Here is an 11,830-nt window from a genome sequence, read left to right as displayed (position 1 = left end):
TTTTAATATTTTTTTAATTTTTAAATAAAATAATTTTTTAAATATATGTTAAAGATATAATTTATTTAGATTTCCCTAATTAAGTATTAAAACAATTTTGTGCCTTTTTATGATTTCTAAATGAAATTAAATATCTATTAATTGTGTTCTCAAATTTATGTTAATTTTTGACTTTATTTAAACGTAATTTTAGTCCAAAAATTTAAATAAATAAAATAAAAATTAGACAAATATTTTAATATGAAATAAATTAAAAAAAAAAATTATAGCTTTATATTAGCTTTGAGAAGGAAATATTTCGATAACAAAAAAAAAAAAAAATAAAAAATAAAACAAAATTCGTTCTTATACAAAAAAAAAAAAAAATTAGTTGGAATTTAAGAATATTGTATTAAAAAAAAAATTAATTAATTCAAAACAAAAACAAAAACATAAACATAAACTATAATTATTAAGTCAAAAAGTAAAGTAGTAATATTTCTGTGCTTAGTATGTTTATTGAACAATAAATATAAATATTAAAAAATTTATTAATAAATAAAAAATGTGTTGAATAATAAAAAAATATAGTAAAAAAAAACACGCTTTGTTTTTTTTACCATTTTGACAAGAATTTTTTAATAGAAACGTCTAGAATGTTCTTAACTAGGAGTACTGTGAAGACTTCCCAGGATTTAGACAAAGCAAAGCACTGATAACACCGTACTCTAACAAAAAAAACATTCTTAAATTCTCAAAATGTAATTTAAGGTTGATAACGGGTTTCATTACAAGTCATTATGGCCTGAAATATCACCTCCATAAACTACGATTACCTGCTAATTCCGAATGCAGACTATGCCTCGAAGATGAGGAAACTACTACTACTATGCATATTCTTTGTGACTGCTCAGCTTTAATAACGCACAGAAGAGACTTGTTTCATATGGAATTTCTGTCCAAAACAGATTAAAACTCTTCTCTAGATTTAGTTCTGAACTTTATTCACAAAGCTTTAAAAAAAAAAACTATGATATGAACCTTGAAAATATTCAAGAAGCTCAAGAAAAATGGTTTACCTAAAATTTCAACCAAATAGGCAAGCGTCACTATATGTCTTGCTATATTATTTCTGCCGTTTAACATTGTTAAACGTATTCCTCGTATATAAAGATTATTCTTTTCAAAATTGGATCACTTCCGTAATGTTGAAGATATAAAGCATTAAAGTCGAATCGACGAAGTAAATTTCTTTTTCCAAAAATATTTGAAACCTATAACTCAAATTTTAAAATAAAACTAAAAGCTTGTCTGGTAATTTGGAACAATGGAATTCGATAAAATTTGAACTATCAAGTTCAAACTTTCAGCACTATTATCATCAATGATAATGTGCATTGATGAAATTTTATGTTATGTTTTTCTAGGTTCAGATGCCTTTTCACAACTTATATATCTACAGAACGTTGTATAAGTTTCAGAACGATATTTTGAAAACCAGGTTTAACACTGGTGTTCTGTTAATATTATATATCTTCATCATATGCTTTCCATATTTGACAAAACACTAAACAGAGATACTACAAACAGATATACCTGAAGATCAGATGGACCTATATATTAACAAGATTATATAGATTTTTGATTTAAATATAATATACTGTTTTTGATGTTGTGCTTATTACGACTAGTCTTCTCAGTAAATGCTTAGAGACAAACTCTTTTTCTTCTCTTCTTCTTGTCTAAAAGTTTGGACAAGATTTGGCAGATTTGGAGAATACTTAATATTCAGTAAGCTATTAGAATACTTCGTCTAAAATAGTTTAAACTTTTGCTAAGACCTAATACATTTTTGACATTTGCCTTATAAGTAAGACTATTTGTACTATCCATTAAAACAAAAGGTTATTACATTCCAAAATATACTATTGTACTTTATTAATTTTGTTTAAAGATTATTGAAATGTGTCGTTTACGGGTAGACTCGTTCAAATAAAGTTTCAAAAATAAACATCTTAATAACAAATTAATAAGTAAATGTGTTAATTATACACATCAACGACCTTGTGTATAATTAAATTCATTTATAGATCAGGTCGTTGAATATCGTAGTAGCTTTGACGTTTAAGCTTACGTTCAGCATAATGTCTGGATACACCTTTAATATCGGCTTTCCTCTGTTTATGTTTGGACAAGCGCTTAAAATAAAAAATATTTTTCTTTAAATAATTTTAAGTGTAATAATTAGTGTAGATATATGTTAATAATATTGGTATATTCAAATATTAATATAATGATATTAATTAATATTAGTATTATAACATTAATTAAATTTAAGTACAAAAAGAATATAAAGTAAACGATAGGTAGGTGAAACTAGTTAGATATTGACCTCCGGTATGTTAGCTACGAGTATACATATAAGAGACATGATTTCGGTCACTAAACAATTGTTGACTCTCTGTTTGAGTTTCAGTTTTACAAGGCCGGGCATACATAAAGGACATATTCTAAGTTCTAAGTTTTCATTTTTTCCAGATAAATTTTTCCAGATTTAAATCTATTATTAAAAATCTATTTTTGTCTCATTGTCTAACAAATATTCAGCAAATTAGAATTCTGATTTCAAAAACTAAACCCGAAACTATAGCCGACGATATATCACATGTAGAATGGATGGGATTTAACCCCAATGAATGTGTTTTCATTATGAAATATTAATTCATTTACCAACCGTTATTATATTAAAAATCTATTTTTATCTCATTGGCTAACAAATGTTCAGCAAATTAGAATTCTGATTTCAAAAACTAAACCCCAAACTATAGCCGACGATATATCACATGTAGAATAGATGGGATTTAACTCCAATGAATGTGTTTTCATCATGAAATATTAATTCAATTACCAACCGTTATTATATTAAAGTTATATTTTTATCTCATTGTCTAACAAATGTTCAGCAAATTAGAATTCTGATTTCAAAAACTAAACCCCAAACTGTAGCCGACGATATATCACATATAGGATAGATGGGATTTAACCCCAATGAATGTGTTTTCATTATGTTTTTATTTCACCTTTTATGGTAGTAAGTCAATGACGTACTCAATAAGTACGTTTCTGAAAAAAATAGTGTACGTCCTCTAACTGGAAATAAAGAGATTCATTTGTGAGTTTATCGTAGTTTGTCCAACACTTAAGCAGTTCGTTTGTTTTCTTTTTAAATGTTGACTTCAACTATTGGAATACCTCAGTAAACTCTCACTAGTACTAAAAGTATTAACTTATTTGCCGTTGATCTCGACTTTGTCTCTATTTGAGAAATTTGATCCTTTTTCATATAGTACTCTTCTCTTTATTTTATTAAAACATAATGTATGCTAAATTTTTCCGATATTTTACTAATTTTAAGATTAAGTTAAATTTCTAAGTGGGGGGATCCCGTCTCTAAGTGGGGATTTGTATAATACATGTGTTCTGGTTATTCTTGATAACTACCCGTATCATTTTAATTAATTCAAATTTTTTGAAAGTTATGTGAGACTTTCGATATCAGTTTTTGATTGTTCTTCGGTGTCTGCAAAGTAGAGTTTTTCAAGAATTATATCCTGTGCACAATAGACTTTATCTTTGCTTTGTAATAACTGTTTACACAATCTATGACATTTAAAAAATTATCATCTATGACTATCATCTATGACATTTAAAAAATTATTTCTTAATACATTGAATCTCAAATGTGATTTAAAATTTGAACCCTATTTATTTGTTCCTAAACTAATATCTCATTGGAGAATAGAATCGAAAAAATATATGCAACAACTTACCCTTTAGAAAATGTGACAATAGTAGTATAAACTTTCGATCTAAACCAATATCTAACATACTTACTAAAGATGTTTATATTTTACCTTGACATTTTTAGGTGGTATATAGGGTTGCGTTTCCTGGTTTATTGCATTTATGGGTTTTGGTTTAGAGCTACAACTGCTTTGCTTGGCTATAAGCTCACTACCACACAAGAAGTTTTGGAACGGTGGTTTCGGCTGTGGAGCCTAAATGAAAACACAAAACTATTAGTGCAATTACAATTTTTGTATATATTAAATATAGTACCTGTAAATCATTATTAAGATCTGAAGACCCATCTTGAATGCCACCATCTCCATTATTAGAAGTGGAAGTGAAGCCACTAGCCATTTCAAGATCGTATTGCGGTTTTTGAAGATCGAAATTTTTAAACAATTGTATATTGGAACATTTTGCTTCCAAGGATAGATTAGCAGCTTTTAAGGTCTCGGAGAGTTCAAATAAATCATTGCATTTTGATTTTAGTTGTCTCATATATTGACGTAAGTCTTTTTTTTCTTTTTTAAAAAGAACTCTTTCGCTTTTCAACTTCTTGCGACATGAGTCAAATTCTGCTAAGCATTTCTCCTTCTCACGCAGTAAAGTGCAGTTTGTCAACTCTAATAAACTATAATTAGTGACAGTATCTTCAACAACTTTTTGTAAGTATTGTAAGTCTTCAATTCGATCCAGATATACATCGTTCTTACCACTAGCATATTTATATTTTAGTTGTAAACTCTGATACTCAGAGGTTTGTGAAGAGAGTTTTTCTTCATAATCCTTCAGTTCAGCGGACACATGTATAAGTTTAGAGTTGAAATCCATGTTTGCCTGCTTGTAAGATAATTTCTCGTTTTCAAGATTAGTCATTGCTTTCTCATAGATTTCCTTTAAGGTGTTCAATTCGAATAACATCATTCTTTTTTCACTAGTATTCTTAATATGAAGTGCTTCAATTTCATTTTGTAAAGCAGCATTTTCATCCATTCTTCTCTTATTGCGTTCCATCTCCGTGGTATGCCAATTGGAGAGGAAACAATGAACGTTATTTCTTATTATTCCATACGCTTCACTGATGTCCTGAATATCGCAAGTATCTGATTCAACCTGAGCAGCTATGGTTTCTTTTTCTTGACGAAGTATATTATATTTATCCAAGTGTTCTGTAAACTGATCTTCTTTTTCATGCTGTTCAATTTTTGTTTGGTTTACCAGCCTTTCTAATTCTTCGCGTTTTTGTAACAGCATCTCATTCTCACACTCACACTCGGATTTCCATAGCGCAAATGCAGTGATCTCTTTTTCCTGAGCCGACAATAGTTCTTCTGATTCAGCAACTTTCATAATATATTCATCAAGCTTAGCCTCTGTATTCTTAATTCTATTAATGTGAGCAGTACATATTTGTTGAAACTCATTATTTTCTTTTTCAATGTAAGAGCAGTATTCTTTTTCTGTGTGTAATGCCTTTTTAAACTCTTCAACTTGCTGTTTCAAAGTTTTCAAAGATTCTATTGTGTCTGCCTTCAAGCGATCCATAGCTGAAATTTCACCCGGATCGATAAGTTTTGAGTCCAACTTTTGTACTAGGCCACTGTTTTCTCTCAACAAATTATAACACAAGGCTTTGCACCGTTTTAAGCCATCAATGAAACACTGTTTTGCTTCACATTGTTCCTGCAATTCCATGGCCTTGTCTTTAGCTTCAGATTCAAAATCAGATATAGTTTTTAAGTAAGAACTTACATTCCTTTGTATAAGCTCAAACTCTATTTTATTTTCATCATTTTCAGTGTTTAATTGATCTATTACAGCTTCTAATTCAAGTTTTTCGGCATTAAGTTTATCAACTAAAGTCTCAAAATCCTTTTTAGTGGCACTAAGCTCTGCAACAGACGTCAACAACTGTTTCTGCTTCTTATCCCTTTTTGAAATCTCGCTTTCAAGATCTGCTTTTTGCTTTTGACAGTCAGTGTGATCATTCTTTCCATACTTAGTCTTCTGTTGTGCAGCATTTAAATCAGACTTTAACTTTGTCATTTCAGTCTTTAACTTTTTCTCTGAAACTTTTAGTTTCGCTATATTTGTCTCCTGCTCTTTACATTTTTTTCTTAACGCACTTAGCTCAATTTGATTCACATACGTTACTTTTGATTGACCTGGCTTTGCAGCACACTTCTCAGTTTTCACATTCTTCATAGCTTTAAGTTCAGCCAATTCTGCAGATAAAGACTCTAAGCTTTTAGACGCAGCTTCGTACTTTAAATCGACTTCTTCTTTCTCTAAACTGACTTCTAAATTTTCTGATTCTAGTTGTTGTATTTGTTCAAGAAGATTTTTTACTTCATCATCATTTGTGCAATCGTCTGCAACAAATGATTTCTCAACATCATTAGTCACTATATTGCACTGCAATACGGAAGGTTCACATGTGATGCCTAAGTCATCTCGAGGAAGTAACAATTTTTCACTTTCCTGTTTTACTGAAGTGAGATCCTTCACCTTATCTAAGCATATTTCAATTTCACTCACTTTTTCACGAACTTCAGACTGTGATAATAGTCTATCCTCTGAAACTATTGTATTCATTTGAGATTGTAGATAATCTAAATCACCTTTGATTTGGGTTTTTTTGGCTTCAATTTCAATTTTACTCGACTGAATCATTTCGAGTTGTTTAAAAGTACTGTCCATTTCATTAACTTGAACTTTCAAAGATTGATTTTGTCTTAAGCTCCACTCAAGTTCTTCAGAAAGCTTTGCATTGAATTTGAGCACAGCATCCAACTTTCTCAATGTTTCCGGAAAAGGGTTGGTATCATCACCTGAAATTATATTATTGTATTAAAATTTGTACCAATATTATCAAATATATTGTATTATTACTAATCAGATTATGTTAAATAATATAACAACTTCATATTATTACAAACTGACGAGCCGGAGAATCCCCAACTTTCAATTCTTATTATAATTCCCATAAACTTCAACTGAATAACACTATCTATTAAAAATTTATCAGAAGGATAATAACTTGCAATGAGTAATACAAAACATTGAACACAGCAAAGGTCTTATGAAAACTTAATTAGAACACCAAAATACCAGCAATACCAGAAAGGATTTAAAATATATATACCACCAAAAATTAGCAAATTTTCACGAAAAGACAAATTGACAAAGAGTTCCTCAAGCGCGACCCAGAGAGTTAGAGGTAACTATATACGCACCATAGACATAATCATATTTATGATTATATACCATATATATCATATCATATGAAATGTCAACTTAATTTATTCCCAGTTAAATATTTTTATTAAAACCTTTTAGACACGAATCCATGAGCCGCCGGTAGTCAACCCCTAACTTTTCTAACATGACTAAGATACATTTGGCGCCTACGGATTTCATACTCATAAAAACTCATATTTGATGCCTTCTGGTTATATATGCAGGACATTTATACCCCTTACCCATGGTTTTTAATATTATCAAGTATCACCTCAAAAAGATAACTCTTGCTGAGGAAGACACTTGCAGACTATGTCTAGAAGAAAAGGAGACAGCGGTGCATATATTGTGCCAATGTCCAGCACTGGCAAGTAGGAGGAAGACTGTCTTGGGACACTATTGGGTTGGTGACGACTTGGCAGGAAACCTCAAGCTAAATGAGATGCTTGCATTAACAAAAGATGTAGTTATGCGAATGGAAGCGACTCCAGGTTTAATTCAATAACAACATCCGAGAATCGAAGGACGAAAAAGGACCCAAGTCGTTTCGTAGTCTACTTCGACTAATCCTTCACTTCAGTGGGGCCACTTGTTAGACAGTGCGCTGTCCCAACGTCCCACCATATAATATTATTATCAATTTTGAGAAGCTAACATTCGTAAAAACGAAATATACTTACTTGAAAAATCTGTTTCGCTTAGCTTCTTTGCTTCAGATTTCAAGGAATCATTTTCGCATTGCAAGCGGTTGCAATTTTCCAAGGAGTCAGCCAGGGACTTCTCCAAGTTCTCATTTGTTTCACTTAACAGTTTGTATTTATTTTTCAAACTGTCACACCAGTTTTGCATGCTAGTAACATTTGCTTTAAGAGAATACCACACTTTTTCAAGTTGTACAGGTTGTTCGTCCATGAGCTCAGATTCCGGAAAACTTTTGACCGGCTTGGGATACTGTAAGTTACTTTGTACATCAACTGGCTTTATTTTCTCAAGCATCTGAGAAATGATCTCGCTTAATGAAGCAATTGCATCAGATTGCGTTGGAATTATTAGTGACGGGTTTGTATTAGTAATTACATTACTGAATATTTCAAAATTACTTTTTGTAATATTTAACTCAATCAAATCTGAGCGCAGAGTTGCCAGTTTACTATTAAATTCTCTTAGAAATTCTTCAGTGTTAGAACACCTGTTGGTACCATCAAATTCTGTTAAAATTTTAGTTTCTTTGCTCATTGATGTCCACATACTGATTTTGTCTGATTGAAGTACGACATAAAAATCTTTATCCTTAGTAATGTATTCTGCGGTTTCCGCGGTACAAAATACTTTACTTACTGCAAATATAAGTCAAATATTATTATAATATATACTAACATTTTAAATAAGCAAACATTGAATTATAAACGGAGATAAAAAAAATTACAAAAATATTCAAATCTGTTTAGGAAATGTTTTTCAAAAGTATAGATACTGCAACAAGATCTTTCTACTTACCACACGAACAGTGTACGGTAAGAGAATCTATAATTTCATCCTTCCTAACTAAGAGTTGTGCGAGTTCATCCTTACGGCTTAACACGGAATTATTCTCTTCTTGTAGTTGCTTTACCTTTTGCTCTAGTTTTGCTATTTGACTTGAGTAAAGTAATAAGTGAGCTTTCTTTATTTCTTCTAAAGCATCGAACTTAAATTTACAATCTTGAATAATATAGTTCTTCTCCTCAACCAAAGCACGGAAATGCTTTAATTCCATCTCCAAAGCATGTACATCTGGTGCGTCACCCTTACGTACATAACTATGTGGCAACTTAACGTCCTTCTTCAATGGTACCTCCTTTAGTGGCCCTTTAACACCTTGCCTTAGTGGCACCCTAACGTCCGGCTTTGGTAGCACTTTTTGCTTCAGCGGTACTTTACCAACCAGTTTAGGTGGCACGTTTACATCCCGCTTTTGAGGCACCGTATTCTGCTTTAGTACCAGCTTAACAGCTTGCTTTAGGGGCACTTTTGCATCCCGCTTTAGAGGCGCCTTAACACTCTGCTCTATTGGTTTTTTAACATCTTGATTTGATTGGATCTTAACATCCTGCTTTAATGGCACTTTAGCATCTTTCTTTAGGAACACTTTTACCTGCTGCTTTAATGGCGCTTTGACATCTTGGTCTAGTGCTTCCTTAACATCTTGGTTAACTGGGACCTTTACATCTTCATTTGATGGCATTTTAATATCCTGCTTTAGTGATTCCTTTACATTCAGCTCTATTAGATCCTCAATAACTTGGTTTAGCGGCAGCGCAGCATCCTGTTCTAGTGGCACCCAAACATCTTGCTTAACATCCTGGTCTAGTAGTTCTTCAACATCTTTATTTAGCGATGCCTGAACATCTTGCTCTAGTGATTCATTAACATCTTTATTTAACGATGCCTTAACATCTTGCTCTAGCGGTTCATTAACATCTTTATTTAATGGTGCCTTAACATCTTGCTCTAGTGGTTCCTTAATATCATTATTTAACGATGCCTTAACATCATACTCTAATGGTTCCTTAACATCATTATTTAATGGTGCCTTAATATCATACTCTAGTAGTTTCTTAACATCATTATTTAACGGTGTCTTAACATTTTTCTCTAGTGGTTCATTAACATCTTTATTTAATGGTACCTTGACATTTTGTCCTAGAGTTGCCTTAACATCTTTATTTAATATTACCTTGACATTTTGTCCTTGTGGTTCCTTAATATTCTGCTTTACTGGAATCTTTTTGTCTTTTTTGGATACCACCTTAGCTACATACTTCGGAGGCTTTTTAGCATCCTTTATTGGTGACATCTTTACGTCCCTCTTGGGTGGCATTGTTTATACCACATTTAATAATATTTACAAAAACGATATTTTTTAAACACTTTTTTTATATCTTAAAAAAATTTTATTTATTTTAATGAAAGTATATTTTTTTTCTTCCTTACAAAATGTAAACAACACAAACGAATTTTTTAAAATATATGTCAAATGAAAATATTATATTCTTCATGTAAATTTTACAAAATGTCAATGCTATATTGATTGAATTCAATAAAAAAAAATTTTTTTCTATTATAGACTACTTACTCAACTATAGAGAAATAATTTTCCTACGAGATACACAAAAGTGTAAGAAATTAATTGATGAGTTATTAGCTCATATGTAATTAGCCATTAGATTTAAATTAGAATATGCAGATGATAACACATTAAAATAGGTAGGCATAGGTTAAAGCAAAAAGCCGGGCGATCAATATGATCCTGACAAAAAAGCAGCAAGTAACTAAGGTAATGTTTTCTTTATTTCTCTAACATAGCCCAATTAAACGATAAAACCCTTAAGAATATCATTAAAGAAAATTTTAATTAATTTAAAGCATAAAAGTAAAAATGTTTGCTATGATGATTATGAAAACTACATAACCCTTATACGGCGTTTACATTGTGAGATTAAAAGTAGAATAAAGCAATAAACGAGATTTAAGTACAAATCTCTGTGCTAATCACAGATTTCCCATACAAAAGTTAATCTCATTTTGGTCGAGATTAATTGTGAATCTCCTTCGAAATGGTGATTATTTCTCTATACAACTCTGCAAATGGCGTAATATCGTAGATTTTTTTACGATTTTAGAAGAATTAGAAAAGATATATCAAAATCTATTCGAAAGAAATATTGAAAATTGGAAAATGCCGAAGTAAGTAAATTTTTAATAAATTTGTTTAATAATAATTTTGTACATAATTATAACTAAAATTTGTTATATTATTGTTATAAAACTATTTTTTAAATTTATATTACAAGTTTTTCCTACAAAATTGTAATTAAATGCTTTATATACAAAAATTTAAGAAACCCACGAAACAAAACACAACAAGAGAAGCGTCAAAATTAATCTCGAATGTATAATGTAAACGGTGGAGATTAAAAATGCACATTAATTTAATCTTGTTTTCTTAATCTCACAATGTAAACGTAGTTTAAAATAACATTTAAATAAAATATACAGCATATACTTTATAAAATATATATTTTAATATAAACTAGTATTAAATATTTCAAATATTAAATACAATACCTATTATGGCTTTACTTATTACATAACCTTTTACACTATATATGTTCAATTTTTATTATATTATATATATTCAATAAATAATTCTGTTATATGTTCAATATTATCTTAACTAAAATACAAATGGAACAGATATAAAACAATTCATTTAAAATGTTTGTTTCTTAAGGACACAGTTTCCTTATTCCGATATTTTATTAGTAAACGAAATCAATCTTTATTATTAAACTATATTTAATATTCCAAATATCGAATTAATAAATTAGTATTTCTAATTATTTTGCCATTTTAAAATTATTCTTTATATTCTTATTTCAGTTTCGTTTATAATTTAAATTATATTCAAATTTCATTAAACAGTTTATTAAAAAAAAACTCACAATTAATTATTAAAAAAAACAATTACACAAAGTTTATATCAAATTTATCCTCTCTTGATTTAAAAAGGATTTTTATGTATATATAAACTGTTCTTTAAAATGCTATATAAATATGTAAATTATATAGTATCTATATATAAATTTTATTAATACTATTTTAAAGATATATTTATAATTTTACACAATTAAATATTATTAAATATTAATATATGTATATTTTTTGTATTTTTGTAATAATTATGTATATTTATATTACATAATTATTATTGAATTATATT

The 11,830-nt window shown here is 29.6% G+C and overlaps 1 protein-coding gene across 1 annotated transcript; it reads right to left on the bottom strand.

Annotated features, from left to right (window-relative positions):
• Positions 1 to 1,914: 1,914 nt before the first annotated feature.
• On the bottom strand, positions 1,915 to 9,995 carry LOC119688027 (kinesin-related protein 4-like). The gene is made up of 5 exons (XM_038102638.1): positions 8,566 to 9,995; positions 7,749 to 8,405; positions 4,099 to 6,659; positions 3,894 to 4,037; positions 1,915 to 2,177 (listed from the first exon to the last, which is right to left on the bottom strand). Exons 1-5 carry the CDS (start codon positions 9,926 to 9,928, stop codon positions 2,064 to 2,066), a joined length of 4,839 nt encoding a protein of 1,612 aa, XP_037958566.1. The 5' UTR covers positions 9,929 to 9,995; the 3' UTR covers positions 1,915 to 2,063.
• Between the last annotated feature and the right edge of the window lie 1,835 nt (positions 9,996 to 11,830).

Source organism: Teleopsis dalmanni, chromosome X, assembly GCF_002237135.1.
Source record: "Teleopsis dalmanni isolate 2A chromosome X, ASM223713v2, whole genome shotgun sequence".
Classification (NCBI taxonomy): domain Eukaryota; kingdom Metazoa; phylum Arthropoda; class Insecta; order Diptera; family Diopsidae; genus Teleopsis; species Teleopsis dalmanni.
Note: the sequence above shows the minus strand (reverse complement) of the source record. Positions and strands in the feature narration are given on the sequence as shown.